The sequence below is a fragment of the Phoca vitulina genome, unplaced genomic scaffold (genome assembly GCF_004348235.1).
Source record: "Phoca vitulina isolate PV1807 unplaced genomic scaffold, GSC_HSeal_1.0 scaffold23, whole genome shotgun sequence".
NCBI lineage: Eukaryota > Metazoa > Chordata > Mammalia > Carnivora > Phocidae > Phoca > Phoca vitulina.
Window position 1 is genome coordinate 20,693,006 of NW_022589726.1, and position 15,158 is coordinate 20,708,163.

Here is a 15,158-nt window from a genome sequence, read left to right on the forward strand (position 1 = left end):
TAAGAACAAAACTTTGAAGCACATCAGTGTTTAAAGTGGGCAGAAATTCCCAAAGGAAATCAAAAGGAAAAGTCAAAGGCATAGGAGGAAACAAGATAGTGGTCCCACCCTGTGGCCAAAGCAGAACTTCAGTGCAGCTTCGAAACAGCCAGGGACAGACTGAAATCATCAGTGGGTGTGACACAATAGAGGCCATGTTAACCAGGAGTTTCAACACAATGGTGTTGGTGGAAGGATGTTATACTTTTTGAAAGTGCACAGGGGAGCTGGGAGAATGGTGATCCTCCGGGGATATAGGAAGTGAGAAAGCAGAGGCCGTGGAGTTCTTGGTTAACACACCAAGAGAGGATGGGAGTAAAAGGCCTGGTGGTATAGGAAAGCTGGATTTTTTTAATCACCGAAGAGGGCTTTCAGGTGAAAGGTTTAGGAGTAGAAGGACAAAGGTCAGAGCAGTATGCACAGAAAGCAGGAGAGAGGACAGATGTCCAAGAGGACTGTTATCTCGGGCGATGTGAAGTCTACTTGCAAGCCTCAAGGCTCAAAATGGAGTAAGTGGCAGGAACAGCTCTCTTCATAGTTGGGTTTTACCTTGAATGCACTGTCTTCTTTCAAATCCTCTTCACAACTTTGCAAAAAGACCTGCAGGCAGCTCTCCTGTGCAGTGGCACAGGGAGAAACCAACCCTATGCTAACGCTACACCCACTGAGCCTAAGGAGCTGGACTGCATTAGTATAGGCTGCCCAACAACCCTTCCCTTTGGGAACTACGCCTCCTCCACTTTGGGAAGTTTTGATAGGGCTGTTAAACAAGGGCCTCTGCCTTCCTTAACCGAGGGGCACACATGTGGCCATGAGCGGCCCAGAGTACCCCTTTACCTGAACACAGTACTTGGTCTAGGAATGGTCACTGACCAAAGAGCTGTGGTCTTTACTGAGTCTTTTCAGGGGATTTGTAGAGATGCTGGGACAGTCTTCTGTCTGAGATCATGAGTTGACCCTTCTACTCCTAAAACTGCATACCCCCACTTCACGGGTGCTGAGAGCTCAAAAGATGGAAATCCAGTCTGTGACTAGAAACTGGTAGTCAAGGCCCCACCTCTGCCTTCCATACGCTACGTAAGTAAACAAAAATACCAAGACACAGACGTGGCAAAATATTTAATGTGCACAGATGTGCCTCACCCTCCCATTCCTGCTGTGATCCCACAGCCGCCCAAACCCGCGGTACCAGGGAAAGCAGGGGCACTTTTTCTCAGCACGATTTGAAAACCATTAAGGACCTAGTTCTCTCGACTTGGAAATGACTGCAGGTGAGATCATTCCACAGCACGCCTCAGGCCTCTCTGCTCAAGGAGAAAAACCTGCAGTGCTACAGGACTCCTGAGGTCTTCTGTTCTTCTGCAGCCTGGCGCTGGGAGCTGCGCCGCTGGAAGTAACGGTAGACCCGGGCACTGCACAGGTAACCCCCGTACACAGTGAGGAGCATCATGGAGGTAGAGAAGGTCTTGTAGCCAATGTCAGCTAGCTGCTTGGCAGTTGGCATGTTGTCCCCTACAAAGAGAGAATGGATTTAGACCCAAGAATAAGGCCTCATCTGCCCAGCCCCCTTCTCTTTTTGAGGCCACTCCACATCTTCTGCATCCTGCTTAGTCTGCCTGGACTCTACTCTGAACGGCCCCTACACATATGCCAGAGGAAGGGGCGCCTGGGTGGCTCAGTCGGTTAAGCATCTGCTTTCAGCTCAGGTCATGATCCCCGGGTCCTGGGATCGAATCCCTCATCGGGCTCCCTGCTCAGCAGGGAGCCTGCTTCTCCCTCTCCCTCTGCCGTTCCCCTCCGCTTGGGCTCTCTGGCACGCGCGGTCTCTCTGTCAAATAAATAAATAAAATCTTAAAAAAAAAAAAGATTCAGAAAGATAAAGTCTGCAAAGGAGATACAGAAACACAGCTGGAAATAGGTGCATTTGAATGACATTACAGGGAAAACCTGGCCCTCTAAGTTTGTGAGATAAAGCACTGGTATGAACCACCCAGAAATGTTCTTAATTGATATACAAATACAAGCACACATCAATTTTTCTGGCTAGTAGGGAATTAATGGGGGTAATCGGGGATTAAACATTAGCAGTAAATTATTCTCTCTGGGAGGATCAAATGGGAGCCTTCTACACAATAACCAATTTGTTTTCCCATGAAAACAATCTTGTTCATGGTGGCTAAGTTCCCATGTTAGCCCTCAAGCATCTGTGTAAGCCATAATATACCTGAAATAATGCCAACAGTACACTGATATTATTTCAATTACACTTAACCTTCTATGGCATTAATTCTAAGTTCCAAACACAATACCAAGAACCTATCCCAAGGGTTAAAAAAGAAACTTACTGAGTCCCCAACAAATTGTTTGCAAAAGATAAATTACTTCTAATTTAGCAGTTCCCTGGATATTCTGAACTAGGGAATAAGATAAAGTTTAGCATGGGACTCTTTCATCCTGAACAAAATGTTCTTCAATTTAGAACTATGAATGTGTTCTTAGGCTCCTCACTGTTGAGGGAATTGATATTACAAGACTGACTGAGGGCGCCTGGGTGGCTCAGTTGTTAAGCGTCTGCCTTCGGCTCAGGTCATGATCCCAGGGTCCTGGGATCGAGTCCCACATTGGGCTCCCTGCTCAGCGGGAAGCCTGCTTGTCCCTCTCCCACTCCCCCTGCTTGTGTTCCTGCTCTCGCTATCTCTCTCTCTGTCAAATTAAAAAAAAATCTTAAAAAAAAAAAAAAAGACTGAAATTAGTGAGAATAGGTGTCTTAAAAGTCAAGAATTTGGAAGAAGCGAAGCTCAGGATTAGCTGGTTTAGGGGGTCAAGAGTAGGGTGAGACACATAAGCGCTTCTCAGAGTGAGTCCTGTTGGCTAAACACTGCTGTTGAGCCATTCCTTGAGAGCGGAACCCAAGATGAGCTGAGAGACAGCTTCCTTGAATTATAATCCCAAATGACTACAGAAAGTGACATTAAATAAGGCCAGAGGAAGAAAACCAAATGGCACAGGTTGAGGTAAGAAAGAGTTGTGATTGGGTTATCTGAGGTTTGAAAGGACCCCAAGCTGTGAGACTGTGAAGAAAACACACACACACACACACACACACACACAGAGCAGGACACTAAGGTGGTAAACAAGCTCCCAGCAAAGAGACCTGCAACCTTCAACGTCTTCCTCATTTATTCCTTCTCCACCTACCCCCCATTACCCTGGCTAGATGCTAACCAGTTATAGGACCACTTCTTCAAGGGGCTGGAGGAAGAAGGCCAGAAGCATTCACCAGCTAACAAAGTAAAAGGATGGTACACCTTGGCCAGGAGAATGACAGAAGACCTACTAACAGATGTAATTTTGGTGTCCAGAACTTCACTTCCGTCTCTTGTCTAATCCCAACGAGAGATTTCTATTTTCACATTAACCAAAACTCTCCACAGGCCCTGAGCTAAGGCAGGGCAGTAGAAAAGGAGAGGACAGATGCAGCAGTTATTTTGGAAGTAGAACAAGATTTATTAACGGAATGGATTAGGGCAAAGCTGAAAATATCTCCACGGCAGCAAATCAGGAAACTGTGGATTGGGATACTGTTAATAGGAATAAGAAATGAAAAAAAACAGGTGTGTATCACTGTGTGTATGGGGGTAGTAGTGGCAATGAGTGGCAGTCAAGATCATGAACTGGGTTTTGGACATGTTAAAACTAAGATGTTCAACCCAACATTCATGTGATGATGTCTTTCAGGCAGATGGATATGCAAATCTGGACATATCTTGGGAGAGAGGCTAGGCTACAGATACAAAGAGAGGTAACAAGTGACACCAAGCAGAGGATAAGACCGGAGACAGAAGCCAAGGGAATGCTAATCTGAAGGAGGAAAATAGTGAAAGAAAGCAGATGGGAAATTTCAGAAACATCTGGGGGGCTTTTTTATTCAACTACATCTCCCCTCCTGGTTGAAAATCACTCCTGTATCAAGTCACTGCCACTGATAGAGATGTGCTGTATCCTTCCCACCTGTTGAGCCAAAATGAAAACTGGGAACCATGACTGCAATTAAGTGCCATGAACACTGCTCAGATCGGATCGCTGGATGGGAAAAGGTGACTAGATCACAGGTAAACAAACAGTCCTAGGGTAGAAGTCAATTTAGTGCACTGAACTGGAACAGGCATTAAGTAAACGCACAGATTCTTTTTTTTTTTTCCTTTAAGGTAGGCTCCACACCCAAGGTGGGGCTCAAACTCACCACGCAAGATCAAGAGTCCCATGCTCTACCGACTGAGCCTGCGAGGCGCCCCAACAAAGCACAGATTTTTAGCTCCAGCAGGCCCACAAACCCCAAGTTTCATGTGCCTAGGCATTTTTCCGAGACAGAGAGAAACAGGTTATTAGAAGGATAACCCCTTCACCTCATAGCTAAGAATTCTTGTGATTTTCTGGTTAAGGGAATACAAGTGATAAGGCAGCGCTTGAGAAGGCAACAAGCTCAAGGAAATTCTAGTATGTCTTGCTTACTGGTAAGGAAGATTTGAATATGCTTTAGAGAAGAAGCAGCTGGTGGGTAAACAGAGGATAAAAGAGGTGGGCAGGATGCAACAAGATCTGGGATGGCCCAGGAAAAGGTGAAATTAGAAGCCCAGGTAGAAGGATTTACCTTGGAAATGAAACTTTTGAGGTTAGCAAAACACTGTCATGTGAGAGACATCAATTTCCTTTAAAAAAAAAAAAAAAAGTCGGGGCGCCTGGGTGGCTCAGTCGTTAAGCGTCTGCCTTCGGCTCGGGTCATGATCCCAGGGTCCTGGGATCGAGCCCCACCCACATCGGGCTCCCTGCTCGGCGGGAAGCCTGCTTCTCTCTCTCCCACTCCCCCTGCTTGTGTTCCCTCTCTCGCTGTGTCTCTATCTGTCAAATAATAAATAAAATCTTAAAAAAAAAAAAAGTCAATGCTGGGTCTGTTATGGGGTGATGGGGTTAAACTGAAGGTTTCCAAAAACAGGGGAAAAAAACCACAAGTACCAGTATGGAAAATTCCATAGGAGTGCAATCTGCAAAGTTCGGGCTCTTCTCTTTTTCTGCCCCCTAAACGTGGGAGTACCTCAAGGCTCGGGGTTCTCCTCTGGAAATCATTTCTTTCTTTTTTTTTTTTTTTTTTTAAGATTTTATTTATTCATTTGAGACAGAGAGACAGAGAGACAGAGAGAGAACACGCAGGGGGAGAAGCAGAATCCCCGCTGCGCAGGGAGCCCTACGGGGGTGGGGGGGCAATCCCAAGACCTGGAGATCATGGCTTGAGCTCAAGGCAGACGCTCAACCGACTGAGCCACCCAGGCGCCCCTGGAAATCATTTCCTCAAATGTGTTCCATCCACCTCCGCTTAGATTTACTCATTTATCTGTTTACCTTTTACTCCTGCAATGAAAGCCACGGAGAAGAAAAAGTCTGTCTCAAAGCAGCTTATGGCCGATGGGGAAAAGTCATAGATCCCTAATTCGGTTACATAACGTAGAAGACGGGCGGTGACCAGAAGAGAAGAAGCGAAGTGAGAGCTCAGAGAAAAGGTGGGGGCTCAAGAAGTTAGCAGTAAGCGCGGGGGGGGGGGGGGGGGGGGGGAGGTGTGGCTTTGTCCTTTAGAAGGACGGACAGGATTTATACCAGTAGGGAAAAGGGAGGGGGAAGAGCATTCCGGGAGCTGAAAGCGGCAAAGGAGTGGAGCTGTTTAATCCATCAGCACGAAGGGTGCCCGGGAGAGCCGCACACCAAGGCGCAGCTGACTGTAAGGCAAGGAAGGGTCAGAGCTACTGAAGTCAGAGCCTGGAGGGCCAAGACGCCGGGTTGGAGTCAAGGTTTGACAGGCACCTACGGCTGTCAGGGGTCTGCTGGGCTGGAAGCGGTGCGGCTGGCGGCTCGCGCTCCGCGGCCCAGGATACGCGGGGATCTCAAGGGCACTGAAGGCCGGGGCGTGGGAGGATGGGTAAACAAAGGCCGGCCCGAGACGGGGCGCCTCAGCGGACGCGCGGCCCCCGCGGGGCCCTGGCAACGGCGTACCTGGGTGCTGCCGCTTCCCGGCGTCCCGCCGCGGCCTCGGCCAGCAGCGTCTGGCCGCCGCACTCTGCGCAATTTCCTAGCGCAGCCGGACGCAGCACGCCGGGCCACGTACGCGAGGGTAGCGGCCTTTCCTGGGGCGCTACGGGAGCGGAAACCACTCTTTCTGCCTGCCACCCGTCCCGCTTACCCTCTAGGACTCGGCTCCCGACGCGAGAGAGGTCAGCACGCGCCCGAGCCAACACAAAGCCGCCCACTGTGGAGGGAGCCTGCGCACGGCGCAGCGCGGCGGCTCGGCGCCTTTGCGCTTCCGGGCCAGTCCCCCTTACTGCGCATCCTCAGACCGGTCTTCCTCGCGGAGAGGACTGTTGAATTCTGGGGGTTGTAGCCATTCTCCATTGACAGAGGGTATTTGATGACTCCCGCTCTAGAACCGGAACTTTTAGGATACACAGTCACCAGAGAAAAGACGGTCTTTCTCGCCGACTCAGAGTCAGCCAATCCCCAGCCTGGGCGCCGCGACGCCTCCGGGAGCTGGGTAGATTCTGTCGGGGGCAGCCCTCTGGAGGCGGGCCGCGCGCCCCCTAGAGCCTGGAGCTGCCCTTTTCCGCGTGGCCCGTTTCGGCCGAACTCAGGGAGGGACCCGACTGGCACCGCGAGGCCAGGACCGCCAAGAAGGCTGCAGGTTTGGTCACGGCCACAGAGTGGGTACGAGGGACGAATCTCTAACGTTTCTGGCCCGTGTTGTGAACTCCCCGCTTGCAAGAAGCGCGGTTAAGACCCAAAGACGCGCCGGGTTTAGGGTACCACTTGCGGGGAGAGGGACGGCGTGGGCACCCCTGCCAGGGGCCGGGGGTGGCTGGCATTATCGAGGAGGGATTTCCTTCTTTTCTTCATTTTTCCCTGTGGCATGACTGGAAACATATATGCAGTGATACACCACAGCGTACGAACTGGCGCATGCACTGAAGCGCCCTTCCCCAACTCCTTTCCGGGAAAACCACGATTTATTGAGTAGACAAGAGGTAGGCTTGATGGGAAGGCCTCAGATTGTTAACTGTGGAGTGAACAAAAGTAGGCAAAGGTGTCGGACTAGCTAACAAGGTTACAGCTGCAGCCGAAGGAAAAGAGCTGTGTGTCCGCCCCCACTTTGACCTCCTGGGGAGGCAGCTCTGGGTTCAGTCAGAGCCCTAACCTGGGCCCAGCCAAATCTGGGGTGGCTGTGCCTGCACTCCCGCAGTCTGATCCACGCAGCTCTGCCCTTCCCTGGTAAGAGTGAATCCTCAAGGGCTAGGGCTGAGGAGCCGAGCCCACCTCCCTGATTGGGCAGGGAGTAAGAAAGGGTTAACATAATGCTGGCCAGAGCCACAGTGTGCCAGGTGCTGCCACATAGGAAGCTGAGATCCTCTGCTGAACATGGCTGGAGCCTGGCAGGCCCACAGGGCCTATTTGTAGCCAGGGGCCCAGGCTGCTGACCTGTGACATTCCCTGGCTGCCAACGCATCCTGGAACAAGGCCAGTTCAAAGCACATTCCCTCCTCCCCTTCCTGTTCTTCCCTCACGACAGTGGGTAGGGTGGTTTTAATTTTTTCCTCCTTGACTTTCCCAGCTCCTGAGGTGCTGATGGAGTCAGCCTTCAAGTGACAAAGGAGGACTGGCCTTGGAATGTCGGGGGCCATCAACAAGGACCTGCTCACCCCTCCCTGCTCACAATCCCTGATCAGCCTTTGGGCCACTCTCTGGCCCCCTGGCCTCCTGATGCGGGTGCTGGTTAGCTGCCCTGGCTGCTCTGGGGGCAGCTGAGAAATAGGCACAGGGTTTGGGAGGAGGAAAGGGGTGAAGCCCAGGATGTCCTTGGGAAGATAGAAGCAGGAGGGACCCAACTGACACCTCCCCCAACCAGAGAAGGGAGGCGGGGCAAATACAAAGGTCATAGGGAGCTGAGTGATCTGAGCCTGCTATGAAAAGGTGTAGCTGTCAGCAGATTAGGTTCCTGCTCTCTGAAGAGGGTGCTGGCCAGGAGGGCGAGGGAAGGCTTAGAAAGGTCATGCATGGTGGGGAGGAGCTAGCAAGAACTAGGAAGTCCCTGGGGAGGATGACAAGCCCCAGGGCCAGAGATGCCAGCATGGCAGCAGCTCTGGTGCCAGGGCAGCTTGGGGGAGGTGGGGAGGAACGACCAGAGGTTTCTGAGGACGCAGATGTTGCCAGAAGCTAGGAGGGGGTTGAGAGCTTTGTATTTTGTTAACAGACACTGAGATCCATTGATGCTGTGTGGAGCCTGGCAGAGGTCAGAGCAAAGGGGTCCCTCAGGCCTGTGTCAGCTCAAAAGCCCGACACCTCCTTGGCAGCCCTTGCCTCATTCCTCCTGTGGCTGAGGTACTTCTTTAGCCATTTAACTGGGCTTCGGGATGGGACTCCTGGTCTGTGTGAGGCAGCAGTGGGTAGCTCTTGCCTCCCTCTCCCTTCATCCTCCCCCCAACACACACACCCAAAGCAGACAGCACTGGGCCTTGATTCTACCCCTCCCAGAAGACAAGGAGAAAGCCCCACATCTGGAGAGGGACAAGGCAACTCCATTTCTGGTGAGAGGTGGTGGCAAGAGGCTATAGGCTGCTTGATGGTTCAGGATCCCCAGGTAGATAGTTGGGCCCCACAGCCTCCTTATCCTCCAGGAGAAGAGGCTGCTCCATGGAGCGTCCCAGAGATCCTGGTGGCCAGGTACCCCAAGCTGCTGACTGTCTCCATTGGGATAAAGAAGCTGCCTGGCCTGGGCCCCAGTTCCGTTCACGAGTGTTCTGGATGATTCTGCAAGCAATGGATGAATTCACCCACTGGCTGGCTCTCATAGCATATCCTGTACACAGCCATGAACAGAGGAAACCTAGAATGGAGAAGGAAAGACCCAGTTTAGCCTTCTAGTATACCCCTACCCCCCTTTACCCCCGCCCACTCCCCCTCCACCTCCTAACCCTCCACTCCCCTACTCTCCCACCTTTGAGCTCAGGCAGACTCTGGCTGTCAATTTCCAGTTGCTGAGGATTTGAACTTCCTAGTCCTGGGTTTAGGGTCAGGTTGTTGATTGCCCTGTTCCCTATCATATTGAACTTGCCTATATGATTCCCTGGGATGAATTATTTGTTCTAGTTGGGCCAGCCAGTTAACCTCTCTAAGCCTCAGTATCATCAACTGTAAAATGGGACTAACAGAACAAAGTGCAGAAGGGATTATGTATTAATGTGAAGGTGCTCAATAAATGCATTTCCTTCTTCCCATCCTCTTGCACAGGCTGCTTCCTTTACCTGGGGCTTTCCCTTGACCAGCCATGAGCTGATCTTCTGAACCTGTTTCACACTCTTACACTAGGATTCTTTCAGACCAACACAGCTCCGCTCTGATCAGCCCATCACCCCCACTGTGTTTGTGCTCCCTGAAAAGGAGCACCTTGACACAGAGACTGTCCTCCTCACGCCTTAGCACCCAGGAGAGGATTCAGGGTACAGAAGGGTTGGCCTCCAGGTAGTGGCTTAGACTGGGGTGGAGGGACAGAGAAGTGGGACAGTCAGTTGAGTTTATTCCTGCTGCCCCAGAGCTCCAGCCCTCATAGCAGAGGACAGGAGGAAAGGACAGGAAGTGAGGCTACATAGAGGTGTCCAAGCAGTGTGGTTAAAGAACACTAGCCTGGAGGTAGTTCAAAGACTATGAACTAGCTGGGGGAGAGTGGACAGAGCAGACTCTTTCCACGTTCTAGTCTCTGTCTGTAAACATAAGGTTCCCTCTCCGCCCGCTTCACCGATGGAGGAGGGATGAGGAAGATGAATGTGGAGAGCACTTCTGGCTGTGGTTCCCTTCCCCAGTGGGGCTGGGGCAGACACCTACTTGTCCACCAGGCCCTTGTGCTGGAGGATGTTGTGTAGCTCCCGGGCTGTTGGGGGCCCCTGCAGCTTCTGCCCATTCAGCATCTCTCTCTCCAGCTGCTCAATGGGCTGTGAAGGAAATAGGACGGGTGATGGAAATGGGAGAGGAAGGTTGTCTGTGGGAGGTGGAGAGTCTGGGGCTCGGATGGGAGGTGGGGTCTTAGTAGGAAAGAAAGGCTGGGAATGCTCACAACAGTCTTAATGTTTGTGCTCAAGAGATGCCTCAAGCTAAATCCCTCTACGTTGAACCTGTTGGGCCGCCCTCCATCCTCCATTGTCCCAGGGTCCCACCTTTCCTGTGCGGGCGAAGGCTTCTGCCACCTTTCGGTTCCGCCCTCCGTAGCAGGTAGTGATGAGGTCAGCAATACCGCAGCTCTCCAAGAAGGTGGCACAGGACACAGGGCCACTGCAGAAGAGCTTGGCAAAGCTGATCATCTCCATGAGTCCCAGTCGGATCACTGCTGCCTTGGTGTTGTCGCCAAAGCCCAGCCCGTCACAGAAGCCAGCGCCCACGGCCACTACATTCTTTGGAGAGTGGAGGTCACAGGTGAGAAAGGATCCCTCCCTGCAGGCCCCTCGGCACCTACCTCACGCTCCTTCCATCAGCCACGACACGCCACTGAATTAAGTGAAGCACAGTGGGTGGGCTCCTCAACTATTTCCACCTCTTGAGTTTCCCACTTGCTGTACCCCTGGGCTCGTGCTTCCTGGCTCCCCAACCCTGCCCCATACTCCATCCTTGAGAACTTTTCCTGAAAACCAGTCTTCTGTCCAGCTGGCCCTCCCATCCATGACTGTTCTGTTCCATATCCCTGATGTCCTCAGCTCTATCCAAGATCCAGAGTTCTGGCCATCAATCTGCCTGGGTGTCCTGGATGTCTTATCTCCTGTTAGCCCGGGTCCTTCCCCAGGACATCTCCTCTTCCCCCTGGACCACCCACTGGAGGCAGGGATAGGGATGTCCCACAAGGAGCTATAGGAAGAAAGGAAGAAGGAGGTCCAGTGTTTGATAGTGAATAACTGGCAGGCCTGAATGACCCTGACCTTACTGCTACAATTCTTCGTGTGTGTGTGTGTGTGTGTGTGTGTGTGTGTGTGTGTGTGTGTGACTTGGTGGGGAAGGGGAGCAATTGCCCAAGAGTGAGAGCCCAGAGTACCAGCAACCTCGTAGAGCTAAGCCAGGCCCTCCTTCAGGGCCTTCTCCCCACCCCATAGCTGCCTCTGCACCCCTCTCACCTTTAAGGCCCCACAGATCTCTACTGTATCCACCTCTTGCACCACTGTGATGCGGAAATTGGGTGTCTGCATCAGCTTTTTCAGAAGCTGTCCTTGGGTCTGGTCCTTGCAGCCTAAAGTGGGAAGGGGGCAAGGCTTTAAAAGGGGATTCTTGACTCTTCCCACACCTGCCCTAAGCAGGACCTGCAACCCTTTCCCTGGGGGGATGTCCCAGTCCTCCCTCACCCCTGGTGCTTGGGACGCCTGATTAATGGGGAGAAGATGGCTAAATGGGGGGGCGGGGAGTACAGAGCGGGGACGTATGCTGTGCTGTGTATGTAGGTGACGACAGGGCTCTCACCAATGGTGGTCTCACAGAACTGCTCATCAGCCACCTCGCTGGCAATGTTGGCCCCCATCAGCACGCTCATGGGGAGGCCCAGCTGCTCCCCAATCACTTCAGAGATGAGCTTCAGCCCGTGAGGGCCCTCGTCTACCCCCTGGGCACAGGATGGAGCTCAGGCCAGGTGTCCTTTATGCCCAACTGAGGGCTTCCCACCCAGAAATCCTGCCCCTTCCAAATCCACTGTTCATCAGTGTCCATCCCCAAAGGCCTCTTCCCCCTGGACCACCCACTGGATTTGGGTGGAGCCTCCCTCCCCCATTCCAATGCAGCCAGAGCTTGCTGTGAGGACGGTAGATCGCACGTGAAAATGAGTCCTTTTGAAAATTCTCCTTCCAAATACCTTCAATCAACCTACGTCTCCAAGGCAGTGTATCCCCTCCACATCCCTAAACAACCCCCCACAGAGTACCCCAAACCAGCTTCCATCCCAGACACTGCTCCAAACCAGCCCACTTCTCATACCCACAGACATCCCTTGTATGCCTCCTAAATTCCTCAAGACATCGGCCTCCAAACCGATCTCTTACTCCCCAACCAGCCTCCCCTCCCCAGTGGCCCCCAGCACCTATTTCTCAGCCTCCCCAAAGCGACTCCTCCCCTCTCTCCAAAAAACTCTTGGCCTTCTTCTGCCACTTTCTGTTCTCTTCTCTTCCCCCACCCTGACCCCACAACAGTTAGCTGCACTCCCCCCCCCATCCACATGAAGATGTTCCTGGCACCTTAATAAGAGATACACCAATGGCGTTTGCCTTCAGGTGGCCCTTGAGCTGATCACAAATCTTGCCGATGAACTGATGAGGCACCACAAAGATCAGGATGTCAGCATCCGCTGCAGCCTGGACCACGTCTGGTACAGCCACCTGTGGGGGTGACCAGTGCTCATGGGCTTCACAGACTTCTAGCCTCTGTGGAAGCCCATTCAGGAGATCTAGGAGCTAAAGAGGGAGGCTGGTGGGGGGAGAAGGAAGGACAGTTGGGAGATTGAATCTGGAAAGGCTGAACCTGGAGGAATGAAACTGTCTTCCCTCCCCCTCATCATCATCCCTCTCCCTCCAGCTGCCCAGGGCTCTTGAGGACTCCTGGGAACCTCCACTCAGTACTCTTCTAGCCCTTGGCTGTGGGACAGTGAGGGAGGCCACAGGAGGCCTAAGCTTGGCAGGAGGAAGAGGCCAAGTAAGATTTCATCACCCAGCTTCTTAGGGCCCCCAACTGGGAAGGGAAAGCTCTCCCTGCTGTCTTCCCTGCTCCCCCTCTCCAGGTTGGGAGCAAGCCACATGGATTTGACCAGGGACCTTAAGTCCAAGGAACAGCCTCCAACTCAGCTAATAGCCCAGTGAATAAGTAACAGGATTAGAGCCTGAGGCAGGTGCTACCCAGACCCCCAGTCTTTGGTTGCCATGGAAACCAACTTCCTTGTCCCCCTCCCTTTTCTGCCTGGAAGCCCATAAGTGTATCGGGGGGGTGGGGATGGGTTCAGGTTCTCCTCAGTTCTAGAAAGTCCTGGGAGAGCACTTTGGGGGTTGTGCATAGGGGTGCCTTATGTCTACAGCAGCCATCCCAAGACGCTTCCTAAGTCCAAGTAGCAGCTGAAATGGCCCCCTCTCAGCAGGAAGCACCCCTCCACTTCCCTCTCCCTTCCTTGCAGGGTTTTGGGGCTCACCACGTTGGGGGGCAGCTTGTGCCCTGGCAGGTATTTGACGTTCTCATGCTGCGTGTTGATGATCTCTGTCAGCTTTCTCCCCCCGATGTCTTCCTCAAACACCCACATGGTCACCCGGGGGTCAAAGTGTGACAGCTGGGCTGCATTGCCTCCCACAATCTTGGCAATAGCTGAGCCCCTAGTGGGAGGGGGAGGACAGAAAGTAGAAGAGTCAGGGCATGAAGGAGGAACGGGGGCAGGGGAGGAGGCACAGGGTGGCGGTGAGGGGACAGCGCAGCAGCCCACCAGATTATTTCCTTGCGAGCCCCCGCCACCGTGAAAGTGTGTCCCTGGCAGTAGAAAGGAGACTCAGTCTACCTTACACTTTGCAGCTGGAGAAGTGGGCCAGACTTCTGATCTCCCCAAACCCCACCCCCAAGCAGCTTTTCAGGCAGGGAGCACTCTGGAAACTCCCTTTCTGTGGCAAACAGGTGCAGCTGCCCAGGCAGGCAAGGACCCGAAAGGTTTGGGCACCATCTGCCCTGTGGGGGTAGGCACAGAAGATAGCAGGGGTGGAACAGAAATTGGAGGGCACTTCCTACCCACCGTCTGCCTCCTGCCCCTCGCCCTAGCCTTGTACTCCTTGACAGGGCCACTTACCAGTTGCCGGAGCCTACAATGCAGACTTTCTTGCCAGCCATGGTGCCACTTCTCTAACTGACCAGCTCAGTGCTCTGCTCCCCAGCTCCTCTGCCGACTAGGAGCATATAACTCTGCCACACGTGGGTGCAGCCAAGTCCCGCCCTCCAGGGGCGGGTTGGGAGGCGGGTGCCCAGGGAGACAGGGACTCTGGTAAAGCCAGGGAAAGGGGAGAAAAGGGTAGAGACAGGTGGTGAACAGGAATGGGGCAGAGTCCAGGCCCCTCTTCCTTTTAGGTTTGCCAGCTGATGGTGCTAATGAGCTGCTTCCCTTGGCCCCAGCCCTCCCTCCCTGTAATGGTCTCATTTTGAGGTCTGCCAAGAAATAGCCCAGATGAGGAGCAAGTGACTGCCCCCCCTTCCCTTCTGTCCCCCAGCACTGAAATAAATTGTATTCAGTCCTAGTAGCAGATGCAGGAATGCTTTCTTTTCCAAGGTAGGAATCACCCCACATAGCCTCTTAGGAACCCAAAATCTCCTCTACAGGTTTGTCCTCTAGCAGTGACAAAGACTGTCACTGGCCCCACGCTAGCTCTACCACAGGGCTGGGTGTGAGTGAGGTAGGCGGCTGTGGGCTCACTTTTAAAGACCACATAAGAGCTAGGGGCCTGCTTTGGGGGCATCCCAGCCCAAGGATGAGAGACCCCAGGGGCCCCGAGGGAAAAGGTCATCTGTTACCCATAGTGGTCATCTCAGGGACTCCCCCTTGGGCTTCTCTCCTCACCTCAAAGGATCCTCACCTGAATGTCTTCCAGGATGAGAAGGTGGGAAACGTCAGAGTTAGAAGCTCTGATGCCAAGCAGATTCTGGGCTTGAAGAGGACAGGAGAGCAAAGAAGGTGGCTAAAGCGTTCACTGTTCTTGAGAGGCTTTGAGCTTCCTCCAGTTCTTTCTTGGGTTTCCCAGCTACCACACTAGGGGCTTCCTCAAGTTAGTGGCTGGCTTGCAAGAAGCCAGAAAGGGGAAGGGAGGCAGCACCTGGGGCAGCCGTTAACTTCTGTGGCGCTTTGTGTTCCTAGATCCTATAATTGAGAGTAAGTGGGGTGTGTGATTTGGGACATGGGAAGAGGCTGGGAAGAACACACTGAGCAGTCTGGGACTCTACATCACCCACAGCCATCTGTTTGACAAGGAAGAGAAGCGGCTCTCGTTCCTAGGCTGATCTGGAGTGAGGCAATTGCCCCTACGCTCCGGCTTCCTGTGCCCCTT

General features: G+C 52.9%; 2 protein-coding genes across 3 annotated transcripts; both read right to left on the reverse strand.

The window, feature by feature from the left end:
- Nucleotides 1–1,143: 1,143 nt before the first annotated feature.
- Nucleotides 1,144–6,390, reverse strand: LOC116642278 (cytochrome c oxidase assembly protein COX14). Of its 2 annotated transcripts, none has more exons than XM_032420550.1 (2): nt 6,269–6,390; nt 1,144–1,551 (listed from the first exon to the last, which is right to left on the reverse strand). In XM_032420550.1, the coding sequence occupies exon 2, from the start codon at nt 1,541–1,543 to the stop codon at nt 1,370–1,372; it is 174 nt and encodes a 57-aa protein (XP_032276441.1). In that variant the 5' UTR covers nt 1,544–1,551; nt 6,269–6,390; the 3' UTR covers nt 1,144–1,369. The 2 variants fall into 2 exon arrangements, with proteins under 2 accessions (XP_032276441.1, XP_032276442.1); XM_032420551.1 differs by having other exon boundaries at nt 6,082–6,381.
- A 409-nt stretch (nt 6,391–6,799) lies between these two features.
- Nucleotides 6,800–14,668, reverse strand: GPD1 (glycerol-3-phosphate dehydrogenase 1). The gene is made up of 8 exons (XM_032420549.1): nt 13,913–14,668; nt 13,274–13,451; nt 12,333–12,473; nt 11,569–11,707; nt 11,229–11,341; nt 10,284–10,517; nt 9,955–10,061; nt 6,800–8,959 (listed from the first exon to the last, which is right to left on the reverse strand). The coding sequence occupies exons 1-8, from the start codon at nt 13,951–13,953 to the stop codon at nt 8,863–8,865; spliced, it is 1,050 nt and encodes a 349-aa protein (XP_032276440.1). The 5' UTR covers nt 13,954–14,668; the 3' UTR covers nt 6,800–8,862.
- Nucleotides 14,669–15,158: the final 490 nt, after the last annotated feature.

Coding starts and splice junctions, on each gene's coding strand:
- GPD1 (XM_032420549.1), bottom strand. CDS start 13,953: ATGGCTGGCAAGAAAGTCTGCATTGTAGGCTCCGGCAACTG. Junction 12,474..13,273: donor ACAAGCTGCCCCCCAACGTG/GTGAGCCCCAAA, acceptor TCACCCCCACAG/GTGGCTGTACCAGACGTGGT. Junction 11,342..11,568: donor GTTCTGTGAGACCACCATTG/GTGAGAGCCCTG, acceptor TTCCCACTTTAG/GCTGCAAGGACCAGACCCAA.
- LOC116642278 (XM_032420550.1), bottom strand. CDS start 1,543: ATGCCAACTGCCAAGCAGCTAGCTGACATTGGCTACAAGACCTTCTCT.